The sequence below is a fragment of the Cetorhinus maximus genome, chromosome 5 (assembly GCF_964194155.1).
Source record: "Cetorhinus maximus chromosome 5, sCetMax3.hap1.1, whole genome shotgun sequence".
Lineage (NCBI taxonomy): Eukaryota > Metazoa > Chordata > Chondrichthyes > Lamniformes > Cetorhinidae > Cetorhinus > Cetorhinus maximus.
Window position 1 is genome coordinate 80,943,107 of NC_135883.1, and position 27,187 is coordinate 80,970,293.

General features: G+C 42.0%; 1 protein-coding gene across 4 annotated transcripts in view; it reads right to left on the bottom strand.

The window, feature by feature from the left end:
• The window catches only part of l3mbtl3 (L3MBTL histone methyl-lysine binding protein 3), a 182,673-nt gene that overhangs the window by 143,768 nt on the left and 11,718 nt on the right, over positions 1 to 27,187 (bottom strand). For 2 of the 4 annotated variants that reach the window (XM_078542121.1, XM_078542124.1), the window contains exons 1-4: positions 17,099 to 17,206; positions 3,575 to 3,718; positions 3,136 to 3,247; positions 632 to 788 (exon numbers count right to left, since the gene is read on the bottom strand). In XM_078542121.1, coding sequence (XP_078398247.1) covers positions 632 to 788; positions 3,136 to 3,247; positions 3,575 to 3,691 — 386 coding nt within the window. In that variant the 5' untranslated portion in view covers positions 3,692 to 3,718; positions 17,099 to 17,206. Of the gene's footprint in view, positions 1 to 631; positions 789 to 3,135; positions 3,248 to 3,574; positions 3,719 to 17,084; positions 17,375 to 27,187 lie in introns of those variants that run through there. The other 2 variants (XM_078542123.1, XM_078542122.1) reach the window with 2 other exon arrangements.

Consider the following 27,187-nt stretch of genomic DNA (forward strand, 5'->3'; position numbering starts at 1 on the left):
AGTTCATCACTACTTCTTTACTCTTGCAATCCATGTCCTTACTTAGAAATTCAAACTATGTTGGCCTTTTTTATGACTTTATCTACCAGCACTCTCACTTTCTAGTAGTTTTGCATTCAAACCCAATGTTTTCTCTAAAAATTCACTGTCTTTCCATCAAGTGTGTACTCTCAGACCCTGCTTTTCCACCAAAAATGTATTACTTCAGACTCGTCCATATTAAATTGCACCTGCCATTCATCTTCCAATCCACTAGACTATGTCTCATCAAAACAAAAACAGAAAATGCTAGAAAAACTCAGCAGGTCTAACAGCATCTGTGGAGAGAAAAAAAAACAGTTAACGTTTCAAGTCCTTATGACTTCTTCTGAAAAAAAGTCATAAGGACTCGAAACGTTGACTGTTTTTTTCTCTCCACAGATGCTGTTAGACCTGCAGAGTTTTTCTAGCATTTTCTGTTTTTGTTTCAGATTTCCAGCATCCACAGTATTTTGCTTTTAGCCTTTAGACTATGTCTTGCTGTTTAGTTTCCCAAAACTCATTCTTTCGTGTCCACCGGAACACTTAAGAACAAAAGCAGTATTCTTATTATTGCACAAGTAAACCACATCAAAAATTGCTTAGCACTTACTTTTCTTTTGCTTGCTGCATACACCTTTCACTGCAAAATTTACTCCCATGACTAAACTCCTCGGTCGTCCCATAATGACCGCAATTTTCACAGCAAAGTATACCGTCCATACTGGGTGGCTCCTCTGTGTTTGATAGGATGGGATTTCTAGACAGAGCTAAATACAGTGTTTATTAATTTTAGGTACACAAAATATTGTCACAATAGTATGCTTAATAAACTAAACATGTGCAGCATTTAATTACAGGCATTATTTACATTGAAAAGTTGGTTTATTTGTAAAACTAATCAACATATTTTAATTTAAAAAAATGAAAAATGGGTAAATGCATGCTTATATCTTATCCAATCATACAGATTGGGAAAGTGTCAAGTTTAATTCCAGGAGAGTTTTTTTTTAATTCATTTATGGGAGTGGGTGTCATTGACAAGGTCAGCATTTATTGTACACCCCTAATTGCCCTAGCAAAGGTTTGGTGAGTTGCCTTCTTGAATAAAACTGTGTGGCCTGCTAGGCCATTACAGAGGGCAGTTAAAAATGTTGTGGGTTTGGAGATACATGTAGGGCAGGCCAGGTTAAAGGACACAAGGGGCCAGATTTTCATCTAGTGACGGAGGTGGGAATGGGATGGGGAATGACAATTTTTTTTTAAAAACAGTAATTTTAAATTTTCAGTGCATTCCCGACCCCGCATTATTTTTTTGTGGCCTTTACATGGGTCCAGAAGGCCTTGGTTTGTGACCCCACAAGCACCCCTTCTGAGGTCAAAGTCACCAGTGTGAGCCCTATAGGAAATCTGAATTTGTTCACCCCACTATTTTCATGTGCTGGTGCGGGTTTTGAAAGCCCAAAGAAAACCCACCTCATTGGAGAGTTCGTAACCACTGCAGGAAGCCTGCTGAGGAGTCAGGAACATTCTGATAGTTAAGTGTTTCAAGTTTTGACAACTTCCAGTATTACTATTAAATACTGCATTGTAATGCAGATGTTTCAACTGTAGCAATTCATCATAGGGCTCAGTGACTAGGGTTGTTTGAGTATTGAAATGCATTAAAGTATTTTTTCCATCAGGGAAAGTGTTCTTATGCATTCAAAACTGAAAGGAAGGCTGCTTGCAATTAATACTTTAATAATCTGAAGGGAGTTAAATGCCATAACCTGTGAATTTTTTAAAAAATCAGCAGTTTTCACTTGAGGGGAAAAGCAGCTCCCGGATACTTTTAATTGAAAGGACATCTGGGTGTAGCTTAGGAGAAAAATAGCCATTTGTTTTTCCAGTTTCAATGGACCCCATTGTTTACATTTTCAAGGGGTTGCTGAGCCTATTATGAATGCTTGGCTATGTTTCAAAAGCTCCAGAACCACTTATCTCAGCAAGGGTTCATACTTTGATATCAAGTTTAAGAGATTATTAAACGATTATCTGTCTCTGATGTGTTAAGTGAATAAGTTTTTGTTTTTACAACAGATTGATCACTTGAGGGGACTAACTTTTTTGAACGGCTATTATGAATGAGAATTTCTTTCTCAGTATGAAGTATGTTTGAATGACAGCTCTAATAGATTGTTAGAAATTATTTATTATGTCCATTTCAAATAGATCCCGAAATCTGGCCATAGTAGATGCTGGGTGAGTGGCTACGGAGGATACATGGGGTCCAGGGTGTATGAGGGACCATGGAAGGAGCATGGGGAGTATGAGGGTCATGAAAGGGGCATGGGGTGGGTGAGGGGTGAGGTTTCAGGGGCCTAAGAATAACCTTAGAAACTGGCCTTCTAACCAGCCCAGCTCTGAATCCACGTTACTTTCACACTCTCCCACACTGCATAATGGCTTGCAAAACCTGACCCCTCCCCGCCCACATCTCTCGGAGACATAACTATGTCAGGATTGGATTTGGAGGCAGTTTCAGGTTTCGGAAGTCAAGATTGGACACAACTTGCTTTTTCCCAATCCGAAATGAAAATCCCGGTCGATCTCCTTCTTTAAAAAGGACAATAGTGAACCAGGTGGGCTTTTACAGCAATTCAGTCATTGCATGGTCACCATTGCTGATACTAACTTCTTAATTCCAGGTTTGACTTAATTAACTGAATGTAAATTCCCAGCTGCCGTGGTGGGATTTGAACCTGGATCATTAGTTGAGGCCAAATTTGTTCTTGGAATTTGTACATATACAAACAGCAAAAAAAAAAAATCCAAAACTATGACAAAATGGGAAACTTAAACTATACAATCAGCAAGGCAACTGGTGGTACGATTTTACTGATCAGTCAAGTATAGGGATAACCTTTCATGTTTGTCTTTAATGAAAAATTATTCAACAAAAGGAGGAAGTACATTAACTACAGAAAGAATTTAGATTACAATCAATATATTGCAAAAGAACAGTTAGGAATAATATTATTAGTTTAGAAGCACAATTGAAGATATCTTGTAAAATGGCCATACATGCACACCAAACAAAATAACACGAAAATCATCCCAAGATGCTCTACTGACCTTCTTGTGCTGTTGGCACACTCCATGTTGTTGTCGCAGTCGCCTTCCTTATCCTTTCTACTTCTGTTTCATCCGTGATGATCTCCAAAGCATCAAATTCATTTACTCTGAACTGAAACCAAAGAAAACTTATTGATGAGATTAACCTGTATTATTAATAATATTCTGAATCCAGAAAACTGCTCTACCCAACATGACAAACCATAGACATGTGACAACTAACCACAGTGCACATCAGCAGTAGGTGAGAAGAAATAAGAGAATTACAACCAGTCAGAAACTTGTGCAATCTTTCTACAAAATGTTATATTTTTGTTTTAGAATATATTCACACACTTTGTAGAAAATGCATTATTTTCTAATTTGCTTCTAAAAAAAGTTCACTGTAATTCTAATATTAATTTGAACTAAAATTGGATGTCAATTGTCCAAGTTTTACCTTTAAATTGCTCCCTGGAAGTGTTGCTATTCCATCCTTCCAGTCCATTGCACTGAAAACATCAAAGTCCTTACTATCAGTAGCAGGGCCACAGTCACTCACAATGCTTTTCTCCATTGCAGAATTTACTGTTCAGCAAGAAATCTATTGAAAGGAAAGGAAAGAACAGCTTTGGATGACATCTAATTATGATTTGCAGCTATACCCAAATAAAGTATTTTAACCAAACGTTTATTTGATGATTTTGATTATTCTTTAGACCCTTTAGCCCCAAATTTATCTACTTAATAGGATGTGCAGCTGCAGACTGAGGTGGACAACAAACCATTTGGTTCCTTGCATGGTGAAACCAGGGAGATTTAAACTCCCGGGGCTCATCTGGATGAATCTAGTCAATCTTCTGCCTGACCCCAGGCAGGATGCACTAGTTGATTGGGTGAAAGATTTTGGGTGGTAGAAGGCCATTGCCAGGAATCGAAGGAATGGCTCCTAGCACTCATGTATGTGGTTGGGAGGGGGTTTAATGAGGGAGATGGAAGTCTAGTGGCTTCTTCTAGTCCTGGCTCTTCTTGCTGCTAGGTTGGTCTGGCAAAGAAACCACAACTGCTGATCCAGAGCTTTCAATTGAGCAGTTCAGGGCTAAAAGGGAGGAAGCAAGGGGTAAGCTTAGTCCTAAGAGTTTCATCCTGTTTCACACTGTTTTAGAAGCCTTAGGGATTGTTGGATCCTTGGTTACTAGTTTAGTTTGACTAATGGATCCAGGTTGCACGCTTGTTTTGGGATGACCGAGTTGATATCATAGAGATAGCAGATCAGTAGACGCATCTTATATAGAGCCCATTCTATTTATTTACTAAAGGAACTCAGCAGCTACACTTGTGTACCTACAACTAAAACCCTGTCTCTACATTACAGACTCTTACTCTAGACTATTCACTACTGATTACAGACTACTAAAGGTAGCCTGCGCTACTGTCTTTGGATAATAAGATCATGTGATCTACTATAACATTCTTCTTAAAGGTATATTACACATCAGATTACCACATTCCTCCCCCTTCGCTCAGAAATATGTTTTGCAGTCACAATTCTTCTCATCTGCGCAAATAATTTGACATTTTAAGTAAATTTACAAATTCAGTCTTTCTGGGAGGTTTCCTTATGCATGTAGAATATCTCAGCTCTACAGCTTCAGATGTCTTGTCAGGAACTTGCTTTTCTGGAATTTTCTGAACATCAGGTTCTTCGGTGGGAACCTGCAAATCTGTTTCCTCAACTCTTGCAGATACAGCCGATCCTTCAACATATCTGTACTCAGTTGAGCTCTTTCAACTTGAGATGTTGATGCAGTCATGAACACTGGAAGAATCATTTCCTGATACTTTGTTTCTCTCCTCCTTATATGATCTATATGTCTTCGTATGATTCGGACATCTACTTTCACGTGGTAAGAAAGAGGTCCAGTGACTTCACTTATCTCACCCGATAACCACTTAGTTCCTTCACCAAAATTATTTATGACATACATCATCTCTCCTACGGTAAACTTTCTGTCAGAACTATGCCAATCATGGACAATTTTCTGACTTCCCTGACTCCTTTTCACCTCCCCCGCCCCCCCCCCCAGTTTGGCATTACTAAGCTCGATCTTGTTCTGAGACAGCGAGTCATCAACAATTCAGCAGGTGTGACACCTGTTGTCGTGCAAGGGGTGGCTCTATAATGGAAAATAAAATATGCTAACTTCGTCGCTATGGAGTCTCCAGTTAACAACTTCTTACCATTTTTGAATGTTTGAACTGCTCGCTCGGCCAGTCCATTCGAAGAAGGGTGAGAAGGTAAAATTTTTACAGGAGTAATACCGTTGAGGCTGATAAAACACTGGAACTCCACTCGTAAATGCCGTGCTGTTAACTGATATGACTACTTCTGGTAGTCCATTGATGGCGAAACTTTCTCGTAGCTTGTCAATTGTAGCAGAAGATGAAGACGACGACTTTACCTCATACGTCCATCCATTTTGAGTGAGCATCAACAAGGAGGGGAAACATTGTTCCCATAAAAGGTCCCATATAGTCAATATGTAATCACACCCATGGCCTTCCTGGCCACTCTCACGGGTGTCTGCCCAACTTAGCCGTTTTACTGACAGTCAATTCATTGTCTCCACAAATTTCAACACTTTGATCAGGCTTATGCACGGGGTCTATTGGCACTGCCCATTCAGAGAACTGCACAGGTTATATCACTCCCAGTTTCTCTAATCTATCCAATTCGGCATCTACCTTTTCCCACATTGCATACGGTAAGGTCTCACCTTCATAAATCAGGGGGTAGAGTCTGGATCAACATGAATTTTTGCTTGTAGCCCTTGGATCTTCCCAAGTTCATCTTGGAAAACTGAGGCATATGTTTGTAGTAGCTCAGGTAATCCACTGGCTCTCAGTTGGAAGATCTCAGTCTAATCCAATTTAATTTCTTTCAGCCAGTTTCGTCCAGGCCCCTCACCTGCTACCACCATCAAGGGTAGCTTCACTGATTGACTTCTGTGCTGTACAGTAACCCTGCTTATGCCTTTGATTTTGATGTCTTCTCCCGTGTAAGTTTTCAATTTGGCATCAGTTTCTTCCAAATTTAATTTACAATCCCCTGATTCAGGTATTTATAAGTATGCTCACCTATCCCTGTAGAGGAAGCTCCTGTATCCACCTCCATTCTGTTAGGCCTATTATTCACCCTCATAGATTGGCTCAGTTCTTCCTACCTTTAAATTACCTTTGAATATATATCAGAATCTGTTACTTCAGGCTCTTCTATATTATGAATCTCATGGGATTTTTTATTCTGATTGAAAGTCAGCCTGATTCTCTCCTTGCAATGTCTCATGAGGTGTCCGTATTGATGACAGTAAAAACATTCGACTTTTTAAAACTTTGATTCATTACAAGGTTGTCTGCTTCCACCTCTGTTACCATTATTCCATATTTTCTCTGCTAAGTCATTTCTTTTTATATGTAAGCTGTGGCTACTTCCCACTTCTCATCAGAGCTATACATTTTCACACTCTTTTTGGTTGGGGGGTCCCTGCGCAACATGGAGGACGGCGCCATTTTGTGCTCCCTGTATGGCTCAAGTCCCTCACTGCACCTTCCATTGCCAGTGCTATTTCCTGCGCCTTCTGAAAATACAAATTTGTTTCAGACAGTAAACTCTTCTGAATGGAATCTTCATTTATACCGCACACCAAACGATCTCTAAGCATTTTGTTTATAGGTGTACCAAACTCACAATATTCTGTTAACTATTTTAGACTTACCACATAACAAGCAACTGTCTCCCCGGGGCTCTATTTCTTGAGTTAAATTTGAACCGTTGCATTGTTACCGAGGGCTTGGGCTGGTAATGATTCTTCACAAGGTTCACTGAATCATCAAAACTTTCCAAATCCGGGGCACCGGGTGCCATTAAATTTCGGATCAATCCATAAGTCTCACTCCCACACATGGATAAGAGGATCGCGTGCCTCTTCTCCTCCCCCGCAATGTCATTAGCTTGAAAAAAGAATGCTAGGCGTTCAACATAATGAGACCAATCGTCCACCATTGGGTCAAAAGGATCAACTCTTCCAAACTGCAGCATGCTTCAAGGGGACTGCTTCAACGATTAGGACACAAATTCTACTTACAATTACTGCAAGGTACGGCCCGATTTCGGTTCACTTGATTTCCTTCCTTGCTTTTCCTTGTGTCCTCTCTTGCTTTTCCTACCTCATCGCTAGTTTGTTGGATCCTTGGTCACAAGTTTAGTTGGACTAATGGATCCGGGTTGCACACTTGTTTCAGAATGGCAGAAATGGTACCATAGAGATAGCAGATCAGCAGATGGTCCTTATGTAGAACACATCCTATTTATTTACAAAGGAACTCAGCAACTACACTTGTAGAGACAGGGTTTTAGTTGTAGGTACACATTACAGACTCTCACTCTAGACTACTCACTACAGGCTACCAAGGTAGCCTGTGCTATTCGGTCTTTGGATAATAAGATCATGTGATCTATTATAACCTTCTTCTTAAAAGTTATATTACACATCAGATTAGCACAGAGATGCTTATGATTTTGTACAGTTGTGCAGATACTCAAGTCAGACCACTGCAAAGGGTACTCTGACAAGCATCATTGTTGTAAAGGGTATCTTGGTTTATAGCTGCCAACCTTGGAATGTTGCTTTTGTCTCAAATAAAGTAAGCATCTGTGGATTGCCCGAGAATGCCAAATGGCTCCTGGCTGTGTAGACAGTATTGGGACATATAATTGTGCTCATGGTCACATACAGCTACACACTGAAGGAGATCTTTCTAATGGTCCATAAAATACAGTAATGTGGGTGACACCTATAGACCCCCGAATTCCATCTATGACTCCCTAGACTAGAGAGAATCCTGCAGTGTGTTAGCAATCTACTGCAGTCATGTTGGTGAGGAATGCAGTTATGGGCAATATTCTTGTGAGCACTTGGAAAGATTCCAACACAGGAATTAAGGGCAGTGGTTTGAACCGATCTGCTTAAAGCTTGCAGCAGAACTGTGTCACAGCCTCTATACCAAAACACAGTTTTCTGAGCCACAGTTCTTCATACATTTTGAGGTACAAACATGTCAATCGATATATACAGCTTGGAACATAATTGGGTCCGTGATAAAACATGATCTGCCAGGTAACCCTTTGTTGCTCGTACTCTTCCTCTAAGAAACATAAATATAGTGGTATTGCCACAGGAAACCCCCTATGATAATAAATGCAAACTAAATCATAGCTTTTGAGAACTTTGCCAGGAGGTAAACAAATGAAAAATAAAGCTTTTCCAAAATTTTGTTCTATTCCATTGGAGAGAACAGCTCAAAAAGGTAGACAGCAGACTCCTTTATCCTTTCCACAATGTTGGCCCCATTTTAAAATAAGCATCACATATAATGCAAAGCTCAGAAGTGCACATATCTCCCTTTGCAGTTCATTATGTCAGCATCTCACTAGATTTTGACAAAAAAGTCACCAAAACTACTATCCAGTCTTTTCACTTAAAGATGCTCTACTTAAATAGTAATCAAGAACAAAAAATGTCAGAAACACTCAGCAAGTCAGTCAGAATCCATGGAAAAACAAATAAATTAACTTTTCAGGCATGGGCCCTTAATGAGTTAGGAAATGGTTTGAAGGGGTTGAGAGCTTAATGCGAAATTAATGTAAGCTAAATGCTTTCACAATCAGGAATCTGAATATTTTCTTTAAAAACAATCTCACTCTTCGAGATCCACCAATGACTCTGTAGCTAAATCCTGTGCTTGTTGAAATAATTAACGAACTTATGTTATGTTTGCATTTTTTTGTGTATTAGCGCATTTTAGTTTAAATAAATTAACACCCGTGCATAGATCTACATAATAAAAAAACTCTAGCACAAGTGTGTTAAGTATTTATACATGACCAGCTGATGGGAAGATCTACCCTACCACCTAACAGCTGTGATGCTAGCCATGTAATACCTGGAAGCCTATCACCTTACCAAGTGACAATTCTTCCTTTGCCAATCTAATGAGTGCTGGCAATCTTTCAACCATGTAGGGAGGGAAGGGAGCACATCTGAGCCCAAACCCGTCCTGAAAACATCCACAATGGGCACATCCAGCAATGGCTGCTGGCAATAACCGGTCAGCACTGATGGCTTAAGCCAATTTTCCTCTCTATGACCCATTGATGCTGAAGTCAATTCTCTGCCTTACTGTCATTACAGCCAAGGTCAGCTAACTCAGTTCAGTCCAAGGAAGTAACTTACGGTGTTGCTGACTTGTATGGCATAGCTACTTACTCCTGTAACCAGTCAAGACATCAAGAAGCCCATTATATATACAAACATACAAATTAGGAGCAGGGGTAGGCCACACAGCCCCCTGAGCCTGTTCCACCATTCAATCAGATCATGGCTGATTTGATTGTAACCTCAACTCCACATTTCTGCCTACCACCGATGACCTTTCACCCCCTTATCAAGAATCTGTCCAGCTCTGCCTTAAGAATACTTTAAAATTCTGCTTCCACCGCCTTTTGAGGAAGAGAGTTCCAAAGACTCAAGACCCTCAAAAATTTTCTCCTCATCTGTCTCAAATGAGTGACTCTATTTTTAAACAGTGTCCCCTAGTTCTACATTCTCCCACAAGAGAAAACATCCTCTTCACGTCCACCCTCAGGATCTTAAAGATTTCAATCCAGTCACCTCTTACTCTTCTAAATTCCAGTGGATACAAACCTAGTCTGTCTAACCATTCCTCATAAGACAACCCTGCCCATTCCTGATGTTAGTCTAGGACACCTTCGCTGAACTGCTTCTAACGCATTTACGTCTTTCTTGAAATAAGGAGGCCAATACTCTACACACTCCAGGTGTGGTCCTTTTTTATTATTTGCTCATGAGGTGTGAGCATCGCTGACTAGGCCAGCATTTATTGCCCATCCCCAATTGGCCTTGAGGTGGTGGTGGTGAGCTGCCTGCTTGAACCACTACAGTACACGTGCCCTGTATAAATGAAACATAACCTCCCTACTTTTGTATTCAATTCCCCACACAATGAATGATAGCACTCTATTAGCTTCCCTAATCACTTACTGTACCTGCATAATAGCCTTTTGTGATTCATGCGCTAGGACACCCAGGTCCCTCTGAATCTCAGAGCTCTGCAATCTCTCACCATTTAGATAAGAAGCTTCTTTTTTATTCCCCCTGCCAAAATGGACAATTTCACATTTGCCCACATTATACTCCATTTTGCTGGATCTTTGCCCACTCACTTAACCTATGTCCCTTTATGGCCTCCTTATGTCCTCTTAACAACTCACTTTCCTACCTATCTTTGTGCCATCAGCAAATTTAACAACCATTTTTTCAGTCCCTTCACCCGAATCATTTTTATAAAAAGGTTGAGGCCCCAGCACTGGTCCCTGTGCCACACCACTCATCACATCCTGCCAACCAGAAAGAGACCCATTCATGCCTATTCTCTGTCTCCTGTTAGCTAGCCAATCTTCTATCATGCCACTATGTTACTCTTTACACCATGAACTTTTATTTTCCATAACAATGTTTGACGTGGCACCTTATCAAATGCCTTCTGGAAATTTAAGTACAGTACATCCACCGGTTCCCCTTATCCACAGTACATGTGACTCCTTCAAAAGAACTCAAATAAATTGGTTAAACATGATTTCCCTTTCACATAACCATGTTGACTCTGCCAGATTGCCTTGAATTTTTCAAAGTGGCCTGCTATAAGATCTTCAATAATATCTTCTAAAATTTTCCTTATGACAGATGTGATGTTAAGCTAACTGGCCTGTAGTTTCCTGCTTTCTGCCTCCCTCCCTTTTTGAATAAAGGTATCACATTTGCTATTTTCCAATCCAGTGGAACCATCCCCAAATCTAGGGAATTTTTGAAAATTAAAACCAATACATCAACCATCTCACTAGCCACTTCTTTTAAGACCCTAGGATGAAGTCCATCAGGATCCGAGGATTTGTCAGCACAGAGCTCCAACAATTTGCTCAATGCCATTTCTCTGGGTGCTTGTAATCCTCCCTCCCATTTCCTGATTTACAGCTATTTCTAGCATGTTACTTGCATCCTCTATAGTGAAGACCAATGCAAAATGCCTCATTAATTAATCTACCATCTCCTTATTTTCCTTTATTAATTCCCCAAACTCACTCTTTGTAGGATTAACACTCACTTTATTAACTATTTTCTTATTTAAATATCTATATAGAAACTCTTACTGTCTTTATATTTCTAGCTAGATTTCTCTCATACTTTAATTTTTCTCTCCTTATTAATCTTTGTCCTTCTTTGCTGTTCTTTATATTCTGTCCAATCTTCTGAGCTGCTACCCGTCTTTGCATAATTAAATGCTTTTTCTTTTAAGTCTGATACTGTCTTTAACTTTTTTAGTTAACCACGGATGGTGGGTCCTCCCCTTGGAATTTTTGTGTATTCTGAAATATCCCTTTAAACACCTGTCACTGCATCTTTATTAACTTATCCCTTAACCTCATTTGCCAGTTCACTTTAGCTAGCTCTGCTTTCATGCCCTGGTCCAAAATACTAGTCTTGGACTCACTCTTCCCTCCCTCAAACTGAATGCAAAATTCAATCATATTATGATGGCTGTTACCTAGGGGTTACTATGAGGTTATCAATTATGAGGTTCACTATGAGGTTATCAATTAATCCCATCTCAATGCACAATACGAGGTCTAGTATAGCTTGTTCTCTGGTTGGCTCCGGAATGTGCTTTTCTAACAAACTATCCCGAAAACATTCTATGAACCCCTAATCTGCACTACCTTTGCCCATCTAATTTTTTCAGTCTATATGTAGATTAAAATGCCCCATGGTTATTGCTGTATATTTCTGACAAGCTTCCATTGCCTCGTCCTTTATACTCTGTCCTACCATGTAATTACAATTAGGGGGCTTGTATACCACTCCCACAAGTGACTTCATACCTTTAACATTTCTCATCTCAGCCCAAACAACTTCTACATCCTGGTTCCCTGAACTTAGGTCATGCCTCCCTAATGTGCTAATACCATCATTATTTAATAAAGTCACCCCTCTGCCTTATTCTAGCTTCCTGTCCTTCTTAAAATGACATGTACCCTTCAATATTCAGGTCCCAATTGATGTCAGTCTGAGCCATGCCTCTGTAATGGTTATCAAATCATACTTACTTATATTTGCTCTTTCATCTGTTCTGTTTCAAAAGCTGTGTGCATTCAGATACACAGAGCCTTTAGTTTTGTCCTGATATTTTTATAGTCTAGCCTTATCTGCTGATTTACTCTTTGATTTGTACTCTGTCCCTTCCTGTCACGGTCTGCTTATCATTTCCCATATTAGTACCCTTCTCTCTTGCCTCGTCTCTACTCTTTGGTTTACTGCATCTTCCCAAATTTGATCCCTTGCCCCCACTATTTAGTTTAAAACCCTCTCTACTTCTCTAGTCATGTGGCTCACTAGAACAGCAGCCCCAGCATGGTTCAGGTATAGACCATCCCAATGGTGCAGCCCCCACTTTTCCCCAGTACTGATGCCAGTGCCCCACAAACCAGAACCCACTTCTCCCACACCAGTCTTTGAGCCACGCATTCATTTCTCTAATCTTATTTGCCATATGCCAATTTGCACATGGCTCTTCATTATTTTGTTTGTACATATTAAATTCGCCAGTACCAATAAGGTTTTCCAACATATGCAATACTGTGCTTAACAATGAACTTGACAATGACTTAGAACCATAGAAAGTTACAGCACAGAAGGAGGCCATCCGGCCCATCTTGTCCATAGCAGCCCGAGGACACCCAGGTGCCGTTTCTAATCCCACCTTCCTGCACCCGGCCCATAGCCCTGCAGCTTACAGCACTTAAGGTGCAGATCTGGTTGCTTCTTAAAAGAGTTTAATGTTTCTGCCTCTACCACCAACTTGGGCAGCGAATTCCAGACACCCACTACCCTCTGCATAAAAAAGTTCTTCCCCATGTCCCTCCTACCCCTTCTGCCACTTATCTTGAATCTATGTCCCCTGGTTCTAGAATTTTCCATCAAGGGAAACTATTTTATCCTGTCCACTCTATCTATTCCCCTCATAATTTTGTATACCTCAATCAAGTCACCTCTCAGCCTGCTTTGTTCCAGGGAAAATAACCCCAACCTATCCAATCTCTCCTCGTAGCTACACTTTTCTAACCCTGGCAACATTCTTGTAAACCTCCACTGCACTCTCTCCAGAGCTATTACGTCTTTCCTGTAATGCGGTGACCAGGAGTGCACACAATACTCCAGTTGTGGCCTCACCAGTGTTTTATACAATTCCAACATTATATCCTTATTTTTATATTCTATACCTCTGCCAATGAAGGAGAACATTCCATATGCCTTCTTTACAACCTTGACTACTTGAACTGCTGCCTTCAGGGACCTGTGTATTTGTACGCCAAGTCTCTCACTTCATCTAACCCTCTTAGTATATTCCCATTTCTTTTGTAATCCCTGTAACTGTTTGACCTCCCTGAATGTATGACCTCATACTTCTCTATGTTAAAATCCATCTGCCACTTTACCACCCACTCCTCCAACCCATTTATATCGTTTTGGAGATTATGGCTATCCTCTACACTATCCACTACTCGGCCAATCTTTGTGTCATCTGCAAATTTCCCAATCGTGCCACCCACGTTCACGTCCAAATCGTTAATATATAACACAAACAGCAAGGGTCCCAACACCGAGCCCTGTGGAACACCACTTGAGACAACTTTCCATTCGCAAGGGCATCCATCGACCATTACCCTTCGTTTCCTGTTACAAAGCCAACTTTTTATCCAGTTTGCCACATTACCTTGAATCCCATGGGCTTTTACTTTCCTGACCAATCTGCCATGTGGGACCTTGTCAAATGCCTTGCTAAAATCCATGTAGACAACATCCACTGCACTACCTTCATCAACCCTTCTTGTCACTTCCTCAAAGAATTCAAACTTGTGAGGCAAGACCTTCCTTTAAAAAATCCATGATGACCATCCCTGACTAGTTCATGCCTTTCCACATGACAGTTAATCCTATCTCTCAGGATCGATTCTACTAATTTGCTCACCACCGATGTAAGACTAACTGGCCTATAATTGTTTGGCATTTCCTTTGATCCCTTTTTAAACAATGGAACTATGTTTGCATTTCTCCAGTCCTTCGGTACCTCCCCTGTATCTAGTGAAGATTGGAAAATCCTCAGAGCATCTACTATCCCCTCCCTCTTCAGCAGCCTCGGAAACAATCCATCTGGCCCTGGTGACTTATCGACTTTCAAGGATTTCAAGCCTTCGAGTACTTCCTCTCTCTTTATGACTATCCCGTCCAATATCTCAGTGTTCCTCCTGCCCTACTATATCCACATCCTCCCTTTCCTTTGTAACATGGAGACAAAATATTCATTCAAAACCCTTCCCATAGCCTCTGCATCTACACACAAGTTTCCATCTTCATCTCTGATAGGTCCCACTTTTTCCTTAACTAATCTTTTAGCATTAATGTATTGGTAAAACATCTTTGGGTTGTCTTTAACTTACTAATCTTTTTTCATGCCCGCTCTTTGATTTGCTTATTTCCTTTTTTACTTTGTCCCTGCACTTCCTATATTCGTCTAGGCTATCTGCAGTGCTTAGTTCTTTGTGCCTATCATAGGCTTTCTTTTTCTGTTTGATCTTCCCCTGTATTCCTCCAGACAACCAGGGAAGTCTAGATTTGGCAATACCACCTTTATTTTTGTAGGGGACATGTCTACTTTGTACAATTAGGATCTCGCTTTTTAGTGCTTCCCACTGGTTTTCCACTGTTTTATCCTCCAGCAATGCTGTCCAGTCCACCTCAGCCAAGTCCCTTCTCATTTCTGTAAAATTTGCCTTCCCACTGTTCTAGACTTTTACTCCTGCCTTATCTCTGTCCTTTTCCATGGTAATGCTAAATCTAACTGAATTGTGATCACTGTCCCCGATATATGGTTGCCAACTGTCACTTCACCCACTTGCCCTTCTTCATTCCCCAAGACTAGGTCTAGAATTGCATCTCCTCTCGTTGGGTTTGTCACTAATTGGTTGAAAAGATTTTACTGGAGACACTGCATGAATTTTTCTCCCTCAGTGCCCCTTATATTGTTTGAATCCCAGTTGATATTAGGATAGTTTGAATCCCAGTTGATAATAGGATAGTTGAAGTCTCCTACTATTATTGCCCTCTTGTTCTTACAAGCAGAAATTTGCCTACATATTTGTTCTTCTATTTCCCTTTCACTATTTGGGGTTCTGTAGTGTGACTGCCCCTTTTTTATTTCTAAGCTCAATCCATAAAGCCTCGTTTCTTGACCCATTTAGTATATCATCCCTTCTCACAACTGGAATTGATTCTTTAACCATTAGTGCTACCCCCCCTCCTTTTTTATCTCCTACTCTATCATGTCTGAAGACACTATAACCAGGGATATTTAGCTGCCAGTTTTGTCCCTCCTTTAGCCAGGTCTCCGTTATAGCAATGACATCCTGCTGCCATGTGTCTACCTGTGCCCTTAACTCATCTACCTTGTTTGCAATACTCCTTGCATTGAAGTATAAACAGTTTAACCCCGTCAATTTCCCCTGCTGGACACTTTTTAAACTTTGCTTCTCTTATAACTCCATGTCTATCACAACGTCCCTAGCTAATGTTTTACCTCCATTTTTTCTGATCTGAATCTGACCTATCTGATCCTACTCCTGGGATCCCATCCCCCTGCCACGCAAGTTTAAATACTCCCCAACAGAACTAGGAAAAGCCCCCACAAGGACACTGGTCCCAGCTCTGCCTAGGTGCAGCCCATCCGGTTTGTACAGGTCCCACCTTCTCCAGCAACGGTCCCAGTGCCTCAAGAATCTAAATCCCTCCCGGCTACACCATCTCTCCAGCCACATGTTCATTTGGTCTATTCTCTTATTCCTGCTCTCGCTAGCACGTGGAACTGAGAGTAATCCTGAGATTATTACATTTGAGGTCCTGTATTTTAATTTATCTCCTAACTCCCTGTACTGAGCTTGCAGGTCCTCATCCCTTAGTTTACCTATGTCATTGGTACCAATGTGTACCACGACCACTGGCTGCCTACCTTCCCTCCCCAGGATGTCCTGCAGCTGCTCCGTGACATCCCGGACCCTGGCATCAGGGAGGCAACATACCATCCTTGATTCACGTTTGCGGCCACAGAAGCACCTGCCTGTGCCCCTAACTATTGAAACCCCTATCACCTTGGCCCTGCCACTTGTTTTCCTCCCATCCCAGCAGCAGAGCCACCCACGATGCCGTAAACTTGGCTGTTGCTGCTTTCCCCTGAGAGGCCATCCTCCCCAAACAGTATCCAAAGCGGTATATCTGTTAGAGAGGGGGAGGACCACAGGGGACTCCTGCACTACCTTCCTGAGTCTTTTACTGTTCCTGATGGTCACCCATTTCCTTTCTGCCTGTGTAATATTCACCTGCGGTGTGACCACCTCGCTAAACGTGCTATCCACGAATTGCTCAGCATCGCGGATGCTCCACAATGAATCCACCCGCAGCTCCAGCTCCGAAATCCGGTTAGCTAGAAGCAGCATTTGGACACACCTTCCGCACAGTCAACAGGGACGCTAGAAGCGTCCCTCATTTCCCTCATCCTGCAGGAGGAGCATATCATGGGTCTGAGATCTCCTGCCATGATGTCCCTCTCGATTAAGCTAGTTGCTCCCTTAAAAAATACGCTAGCTCGGGGCCTTATTTATGTTAGCTAGAAACCTTGTTTCTTGACTAATTATACTTGTACAGTACTACTGTATACTTTTTTTTTCCAGCTCCTACCTCAGTATTAAGCAATGAATAACTTAATAGATTGAAAAAAAAACTCACCAGGATTTGCTCACCAATCAGCTGCTTTTTTTTAAAAATCCACTTTCAGAAGAGAGTGTCCCTTGGAGGTCTGGTGCTCTTCTGAATGTATTGCCTCTCCCTCTTTTTTTGGTTTGAGGAGGAGGGAGGGATGGAAACACTACAGCAATGTAATGTTTGGGACTATTCCGTTCTTTGACAGTGGGTCCTGCTCGATCTCTTTCTGAGTTGCGGTGTCTGCGGTGACTTCTCCCAGAATGCTTCAGTCACTTCTCACTATCGCCCTCTGTTGGACTTAGTTAGTCTTCATTCTTAGAATCAAAAGATACATTTAGATATTGCCATTCCCCTCCTCAGAAAATCCCTAAGCACCTCGAAACCAAAAAAAGAGTGGGAGAGAGGAGGAGCCAGAGACAGGCAGCAGCATTAATTTTTTCTCTCTCCACAGATGCTGATGGACCTGTTGAGTATTTCCAGGACTGTTTTTATTATGGTGTTATAGTGCAGCAAAATCCAAAGAGGTTGAGTCCTAGGGAATCCACCAACTAATTTGTGTTAGGTGGAGCTTCATGAGAGCCGGGGAGGCCCCATTCCCACATGAATGTGTCTCTATGTAACCAAATATGCCTACAAATGTGGTCCTACATCAAAACCAAGATTCAAATGCCAAATGAAAACACAGTAAAACAGTAAATGTGTGAAAAAGTCTTTATTCAATTTATTCACACCTCACAATTGCCTCACATTGTAAAAGGCCAGAGCTTTGTATTGAAAAATGTCAGGAGTTAGCGTCAGAAAAATTCCATAATCTTTTTCTGCTTAGCGTGCCTTGTTGAATCAATCCAGCAATCTGTTGCTGCAGGTGAGCTCCATGTAGCCCAGCTTCTTTGCCAGGGCGACCCCCACTTCCTGGACTGGACCAGAGATGGGAATGTTCCCTGCTCCAGCTGCCTTGGGCTGTGTTAGCTAAGCTTCTTCAACGTCAGGATAGACAGCTGTTCTCATGCTCTTCCTTGCTGTAGAGAATGCCTGCTTGTTCACCTGTTCCAAGATGTTCACCTTTCATAATGATGGGCAAACTCAATGGCGGAATCTCATACTTCATGATGTCTGCTTTCCGCTTCTTGCTACTGTATTCCACTTGCTGTATCAACATTCACTTTCTCTCCAATTGATAACACTTTTAACTTCACAGGTTCAGCCATACTCGCAGGTTTGGAGACCTCAATGTCAAACGATGGCTTTTCCAGCACTTTATGATTTTGCGTTCTTTTGTGGCCTAACTCTACTCTGATTGGTTAGTGCGGTCATATGACAGGCTTCGACAAGCTTGGTTAATCCAGAGTTACCAGTGTGGAATTTTGGCTCATCATAAGCATCATTCTATGGAATTTGGTATTCTGCTGGCAGGAATGGTTGACAACTTCAACATAACCAGAATTTGTCTCATCGGAGTTTGACTCATCAGGATTTCACTGTAGTTTCGCTTGTGTTTACTTTGAACTTTGTGCACTTATGTTGTGCTTTACTACTTATGGAGTGTAGAGTCATACAGAAATAGCATGCATTTGGTGCTGACCTATTTGATCAGGTGATGATTATCGGCATGCTGATGTATGGTCAGGTTCTACTACTGAATTGAAGAAATGCTCTTTTATTTGTAATGGGGAAATAAGGAATAAAGCAGTGCTTCCCAAACCTTTTCCCATTGCACCCCCATTTTGAGGCTCGAAAATCACCAGCACCATCTCAAGGGCAACTAGGGATGGGCAATAAATGCTGGCCTAGCCAGCGACACCCACATCCCACGAACAAACAAAATAAACTGTCTTTGATTGTTATAGTCTTTTAACAGCCTAATGCTCAGTGCTACTCTGCCACCTGTTGAACCTGGCTATTCAATCTCCTGTTGTAGAAAAAGTAATTTATATACTTTAAATGCCAGCACATCTTCCACATTAGCATATTAATTACAAAACAGTGTCAAGAGGATAATGAGGATGTGATGGAATAATTCAGAAATACAAATTGCACACAGAACTGGCAACATACAAACAATTTTTCCTGTGAACATAAAGGCCTAGGAGTTTATAGTAATAATGATGACAACTTCTAGAATCTGAACATATGTACTTAAACATAGAAATGCAGAAGTTTCTTTCAGTGATTTATCCTTCACCATAGGGTTCTCTATTGAAGTACCCCCAGAATGCAATTAATTAGATATTACTGATAGGACGAGAACTCGCCATTTTATGTTATTAGTCTTGCTGTGAAAATCATTGAGAAGGTTACATCTTGTTGAATGAACTGTGTCTGGGTTGTTAATGGCAGACTAAGTTAATTATTATTGCTGAAATAACTTTCTGGTCATGAAAACCTAATTTTATATTTATTAAATGCCAATTTTTTCCATAATGATAAAAAGTCCACATTTTTATGTTAATTTATGATTAATAAAAAAAGGTTTGTGGTATCCCAGTTCCTACCTGAATCCTATGTGTATGTCTCAATGTCTCACTTATTTCGCTCTAAGATTTAATTAAAAGTGGAGAATAATCTTCCTAGTTTGCTGCATGTGAGAATATTTCGATGCAACTGGTAGCTTATCCTGCTTGATAACATCACTGTTGCTGTACACCTGTAGATCCCCTCAATTTGGCACCAAATTCAAACAAACACGTGGAAAAATGAAATCCACATCACAGAGACCATTACGGGCACCTTTCTTCAAAGTTACAGGCGCACACTGTTGATCTGCTACTGACCACGAAATCCGGTCCAGTGTAATTGAAGAGTGATGTTTAATTAAGATGCCCTAAAAACAAACTCGTAAGATACAAAATAATTTTCAAGTTAGATACTGTCATCGAATGAAGCTTTGTGGGTAGAGCTTAGGAATAAAAAAGGGGCAGCCACGTTGTTAGGGGTTTATTATAGACCCCCAGATAGTCAGCAGGAAATTGAGGAGCAAATATGTGCACAATTTGCAGAGATGTGTAAAAACAATAACAATAGGGTAAATATATTAAGTGATTTCAACTTTCCAAACATTAATTGGGATAGACATAGTGTTAAGGGATTGGATGGAGTGGATTTCTTGAAACGTGTACAGGAGGTCACGTAGGTGAATATGTAGAGGGTCCAACAAGGGACGGCACAGTGCTGGACCTAATTCTGGGGAATGAAGCTGGACAGGTGGCTGAGGTGGTGGTGGGGGAGCATTTTAGTGATAGCAACCACAACATGGTACAATTTCAGCTTGTTATGGACAAAGCAATGGACAAGTTGCAAAAAAAATGTTTTGGATTGAGGGAAAGAGTGGATTTCAGTAAAATAAGGCAGGATCTGGCCAAGGTAGACTGGGAACAGCTACTTGTGGGGAAATCTACAGAGGAGCAATGGGGGGCATTCAAAAAGGAAATGGGGAGGGTACAGGCTCAACATGTTCCCTCTAGGATGATAGGAAGGGGTAACAAGCCCAGAGAACCATGGATGACCAGAGGCATTCAGGATATGATGAGAAGGAAATAAGACGCTTTTAGCAGGTACAAGGGGAGCAAATCAGCAGAGCCATTACTGGAGTACAGAAAGTGCAGGGTGGAGCTTAAGAAAGCAATTAGGAGAGCAAAGAGGGGATATGAGAAAGCTCTGGCTGGTAAAAGTAGGGAAAATCCCAAGATATTCCATAAGTATATCAATGGGAAGAGGATAACCCGGGAAAGAGTAGGGCCCATTCGGGATCAAGGGAGCAATCTATGGGTGGAGCCAGAGGACATCGGTAGAGTGTTGAACAAATACTTTACATCCGTCTTCACCCAAGAAAATGGAGGATGAAGGTATGGAACTCGGGGAGAGGGACTGCGAGGTTCTTAAGCAAATTGATATAGGGAGTGACAAGGTGTTGGCAGGCTTAAAAGTGGACAAATCTCCAGGTCCGGATGATTTGTGTCCCAGACTGCTGAGGGAGGCAAGGGAGGAGATTGCAGGGGCTCTGACCCAAATTTTTAATTCCTCTCTGGCCACAAGGGAGGTGCCAGAGGACTGGAGAACAGCTAATGTGGTTCCGCTATTTAAGAAGGATTGTAGAGATAAGCCAGGGAACTACAGGCCAGTGAGTCTCTCGTGAGTGGTAGGGAAACTATTGGAGAAAATTCTGAAGGAGAGAATCTATCTCCACTTGAAGAGGCAAGGTTTGATCAGGGATAGTCAGCATGGCTTTGTCAGAGGGAGGTCATGCCTAACAAATTTGATTGAATTTTTTGAGGAGATGACCAGGTGTGTAGATGAGGGTAGTGCAGTTGATGTAGTTTATATGGATTTCAGCAAAGCCTTTGACAAGGTCCCACATGGGAGACTTATAAAGAAGGCAAATGCACATGGGATACAGGGTAATTTGATAAGGTGGATTCAAAATTGGCTTAGGTGTAGGAGACAGAGGGTGATGACAACAGGATGCTTTAGTGACTGGAAGCCAGTGTCCAGTGGCGTACCACAGTGATCCGTGCTGGGTCCCCTATTATTCGTCATTTATATAAACAACATAGGTGACTATGTGGGGGGGTAGGATTAGTAAATTTGCGGATGACACAAAGATTGGCCGAGTGGTTAACAGTGAGATTGAGTGTCTTGGGCTACAGGAAGATATAGACGGGATGGTCAAATGGGCAGATAAGTGGCAGATGGAATTTAACCCTGAAAAGTGAGAGGTGATACACTTTGGAAGGAGTAATTTGACAAGGAAGTATTCAGTGAACGGCACGACACTAGAAAGTTCTGAGGAACAAAGGGACTTTGGTGTGAGTGTCCATAGATCTCTGAAGGCAGAGGGGCATGTTAGTGGGGTGGTGAAAAAGGCATATGAGACACTTGCCTTTATTAATCGAGACATAGACTACGAAAGTAAGGAGGTCATGTTGAAGTTGTATAGAACCTTGGTGAGGCCACAGCTGGAGTACTGTGTGCAGTTCTGGTTGCCACATTATAGGAAGGATGTGATTGCACTGGAGGGGGTGCAGAGGAGTTTCACCAGGATGTTGCCTGGGATGAAACATTTAAGTTATGAAGAGAGGTTGGATAGACTTAGGTTGTTTTCGTTAGAGCAGAGAAGACTGAGGGGCGACCTGATTGAGGTGTACAAGATTATGAGGGGTATGGACAGGGTGGATAGGGAGCAGCTGCTCCCCTTAGTTGAAGGGTCAGTCACGAGTGGACATAAGTTCAAGTTCAGGGGCAGGAGGTTTAGGGGGAATGTGAGGAAAAACGTTTTACCCAGAAGGTGGTGACGGTCTGGAATGCACTGCCTGGGAGAGTGGTGGAGGCGGGTTGTCTCACATCCTTTAAAACGTACCTGGATGAGCACTTGGCACGTCATAACATTCAAGGCTATGGGCCAAGTGCTGGTAAATGGGATTAGGTAGGTAGGTCAGGTGTTTCTCACATGTCGGTGCAGACTCGACGGGCCGAAGGGCCTCTTCTGCACTGCGTGATTCTGTCTAAGATACAGTACAAGAGTAAAGGGAGGGACAAAATAGTAAAAACTGGGAAATACAAGTACTGCTCCGAACCGGCGTACCATTTTAAGGTATACAAGACCAATTCGGAGCAGTGCTCTTAGTTCCTAGTTTTTAACTGTTTTTTTCCCCATTGATTGTTTTTAAGCTGAAGGATAGAAAAAAATCCTGAATGCCCTAAGAACTAGTTACATTCATTACCACATAAATATCTACAAAAATTCATCCATTAAAAAGTAGAAATAATTTAGAACTATGCTATCTAAAAATATATGCTGTAAAATTCGATAAGACCCGAAAACAGATGCACGGTGATGTACGATCAACCCTGTATCCGTTGCTTCTGATACAGGCAGCACGAAAATGTTAATTTATTTAAATGATTTCATTTGAATCATTTTAATGACTGCAGCCATGCACAAGTCAGCTGCTGAGTGGCTGCAAGCCTGAGCATGGGGCACAAGATCTTGAGATGTTACCACAAGTTCCAGCTAGTCTGACTATTTAAAGCCAGCCTGCATCTTTTGAAGGGGAGTTTGGCTGGAGGAGGTGCTGGTAGTTATAGAGAATGTGAGTTTGACCTGGGAAAGACACTGAACGGCACAACATGGAAGGGAGCAAGTTCCATGATTTTCCAGTGCTGCACTGAAGGCCTTGGTCGAGGTGGTGCAGGGAAGGAGGGATAGCACCAATCCACAAAGACCGCAGCACATTCCACACAAACTCTCAGAAGGCAGTGATGTGATAGCTCTGACAGTCAACTCCAGGAGTCTAGCCCCAAGAGGCTGGGTGTGGCGCTAGAAACAGTGACCTCGCACCTCAAGGTCAGTGAATGCATCTTCAAATACCATATCACACCGAAAGTGCCACTAGTCCCACAGACTGTTCAATGTACCAAACCCCCATCACTCATCTGCCAACACTCTCCATAAAATATGACTCATAACCAATATCCATAGCTCCATCTCATTCTCGCAAACATAGCACTGCTACAAGCCTCAACTAGCACACACTGCCAGCTATTCAACCATAACAGCCACATCATCACCCAAACACACTGCACATTAACTGGCACTGCTGCCTCTCTTGCAGGACACAGGGCAATAACAACTAAACTGCATCACCACATGTTCTTTCGCCCCATGAAGAGGTTTTGCTTGTCAGCCTTGCAACCTGCTTGAGGCTGCGGCCAGTGGCAGGAATGAAATCAATCATTGAAAATGACAATGTGCTCATACCTAATCCTCCTCATTTCATTCACTTCCTGCTCTTCACACAGTACCTTCTGATTTACACTGTCTGCAACTTGTATGCATGTACCTCATTTCCCAACACCACAAGCACTCCTCACGACAAATATACCCTTGTACTTTTCTCTTTTCAGGTGCTCACGAATGGGAACTGGGCCAGGCAGTGATGGAGCAGAAAACAGAGGAGCAGGAAGACAGTGAAGATGACAAAACTCCGTAACTTTCCCTCACACTTGCAGCCAGCAGCTCAGATACTGATATTGCATGTATTTAGAGGATAGCTTGAATTTGGAGGGTGGGGGACAAATTTCACCAAAAAACAAAGACCAGAGCACTTTCCAAAGAAACTCTCAGGAGGCCTTTCTCCATATGGCGAGATACCATACACGAGTGGCCTACAGCCTAGGCAGGAAACAATAGCACAAGTGGCAGCTCAGACAGCAAGATCATACACAGGTTCTGCTCCAAAAGATTGGATGAGGACTATGATGGGGTAACAAACAGAAGAAAGTTTATGGGTGTAGACTAGTGGGTTATTGAGACCATGATGTTAATAATGATGCAAGTGTGACATCAAGGGTCATGACCAAGAGGCTCTAAAAAAGCAAGACAGAGCAGTCTGTCCTGGAGACCATGTACTCCCTGAAGTATGAGCACAGAGCTTTGGATAGAGCTTGGAACCCATCCCCTCCAGCGTGGAAGTGGTAGCCAACTCCATTCACACACTTATGGACTCATTCATGGTACTATGTTTGATAGCCAATGTTTCAGTTTGCACTGAAGCACAAGCAGAAGCCACTGAACGTTTGGAGTTCTGCAGTGGAAGCTCAGACTGATGCCATTGTCGACGCAGATACAGGTGCTCAAAGGGGCTTACAGGGTATCTCAGCAGCGGAATAATCTATTCTCCGACACATTGCTAGGATGGTTGAGGCATTGCTCCAGTAGAGTGGAAGGGCACCATAGAGCTCAAACCTGCTGCCCTCTTTCAAGGCATTAGCATTCATTCTCCCACAATTACCAAATCACCAAGACAACTAGCCAGACCAGACTGCTGCAGCCCAAGTGGAGATGGTGCTGTTGAAGTCAGGGCTTCTAGGCCCAGAGTTGCTCAAGGTCATCCTGCAAGGTTATCTGCAATCTCCCTGACTGTAAGTCAGCAGCCTTCCACCAGCTATGCTGCAACCACTAAGGAAGCACTGTATAGTAGCACAAGGGCAGACAACGGCTCACAGAAGACAGGCACTCAGATAAAATACAAGGGAAAATAGTTTTCTTTTGTATTCCAATATGACCATGTTTCCTTTATAAATTTGGTTTGTAATGTTAATTTTATGGTGGTTTTTATTTTTACATTGAGAGTAAGACGACTCTATGATGGTCAGTGACAGAGGAAGTCAGTTTTAGGACTGTTGGTAAATGGGAAATTGGGTTTGCATTCACTGATACTGTCATATAAGTTGACATGGACAGCTGGCCAGAAAAGTGTGTGTTGGTTGCCTCCTCCCTTCCTCCTATTCTTGAGCTAGTGACCAGTTAGCTGATGGCATGGGCCGTTCAGGATACAGCAGACCACTTCAAATTCTGCCGAGTACAACAGGGCTCCCCTGGAACTTTGCAGGCTGAAGAAGCATTGTTTAAGCACCCAAATGGTCAGCTTGATCACATCCCATGTGGCAATATGACTTTCGTTATATGCATGCTGTCCACGTGTGCACCAGAGTAATGGGCCATTTGGTCTGTGATAACAAGGCAGTAACCAGCCTCTGATTTATCATGATGGCTGAAATACAGATGGTACTACTGCTGCCAGGATACCAGGCATTGACCTACATGATTTACTGCATATAGTTACACACTTGAGGGAGGGGAATTGCTTTAAGTTGCAGTACACCTCAGAGTTAACATGTGGCACCCACAAAGCAACATGTGTGCAGTCAATGGCACCTTGAAGCATGCGAAGCCAGAAATCCTTGTGGCTCCACCTACTTCTGTCAGCAAGAGATAAAGAAAAGTATTCAGTTCTCTTAAAATATAGAGCCTCAGAGAACTCACTTATACAACAGTGGATGGCAAACTACGAGGTGTTGCAAATTATGCCAGCTCCAGCCTGGAGGGAGCCAAACTCTTATGACCATGGTCACCTTCACAGCCATTTGCAAAGTGGTCCTCACCTTTCTGAGGCTGCAGGTGTGGGTACAGCAGGTGGCAGATATCAATGAGGACCTCCATAGTGAAGCAGAGAGGTCTAACACATTTACCTGAACCTCAGTAAGGAACAAAGAATTGCTCCCCAAACATTCTGGGCAGACATGGCCTCAAGCTGAGAGTCTTCCCCACCGCTGTAACCCCAGTAGCTCATCTTATAAGTAAACATACATAAGAATGAGGAGTAAGCCATTCAGCCCCTCGAGCCCGCTCCACCACTCAATAAGATGGCCACTGACCTGATTGTGACCCCCAACTCCACATTCCCACCTACCCCCAATAGCCTCTGACTCCATTATAAATCGAGAATCTATCTATCTATCTATCACTGCCTTAAAAATATTCAATGACCCTGTTTCCACTGCCCTCTGGGGAAGAAAGTTCCAAAGACTCATGACCCTCAGAAAACATTTCTCACTTACATCTCAAGTGGGAGACCCCTTATTTTTAAACTGTGCCCCCTAGTTCTAGTTTTTCCCACAAAGGGAAACAATCTTTCAGCATTCACCCTGTCAAGACCTCTCAGGATCTTATGTGTTTCAATAAGGTTGCCTCTCATTCTTCTAAACTCCAATGGGTACAGACCCAACCTGTCCAACCTTTCCTCATAGGGTAACCCCCTCAACCTAACAATCAGTTGCATGAGCCTTCTCTGTACTATTTCTAACATATTTATATCCTTTCTTAAATGAGATCAAAACTGTACACAGTGCTCCAGAGGTGCTCTCACCAATGTCCTGTACAACTATAGCAAAACATTCCTATTTTTATATTCCATTCCCCTTGCTATAAGTTAAAACATTCCACTTGCCTTCCTAATCACCTGCTATACCTGCATACTAACTTTTTGTGATTCATGTACTGGGGCACCCAAATCCAACCATTCCTCAGTTCTGCAATCTCTTTCCATTTAAATAATATGTTGCTTTTCTATTCTTCCTTCCAAGGTGGACAAGTTCACATTTTCCCACATTATACTCCATCTGCCAATTTTTTGCCCCCCGACTCAACCTATCGTTATACTTTTGCAGACTCCTATGCCCTCTTCACAACTTACTTTCCTACCTATCTTTGTGTCATCAGCAAATTTAGCAACCGTACATTCGGTCCCTTCATCTAAGTCATTGATATAAATTGTAAATAGTTGAGGCCC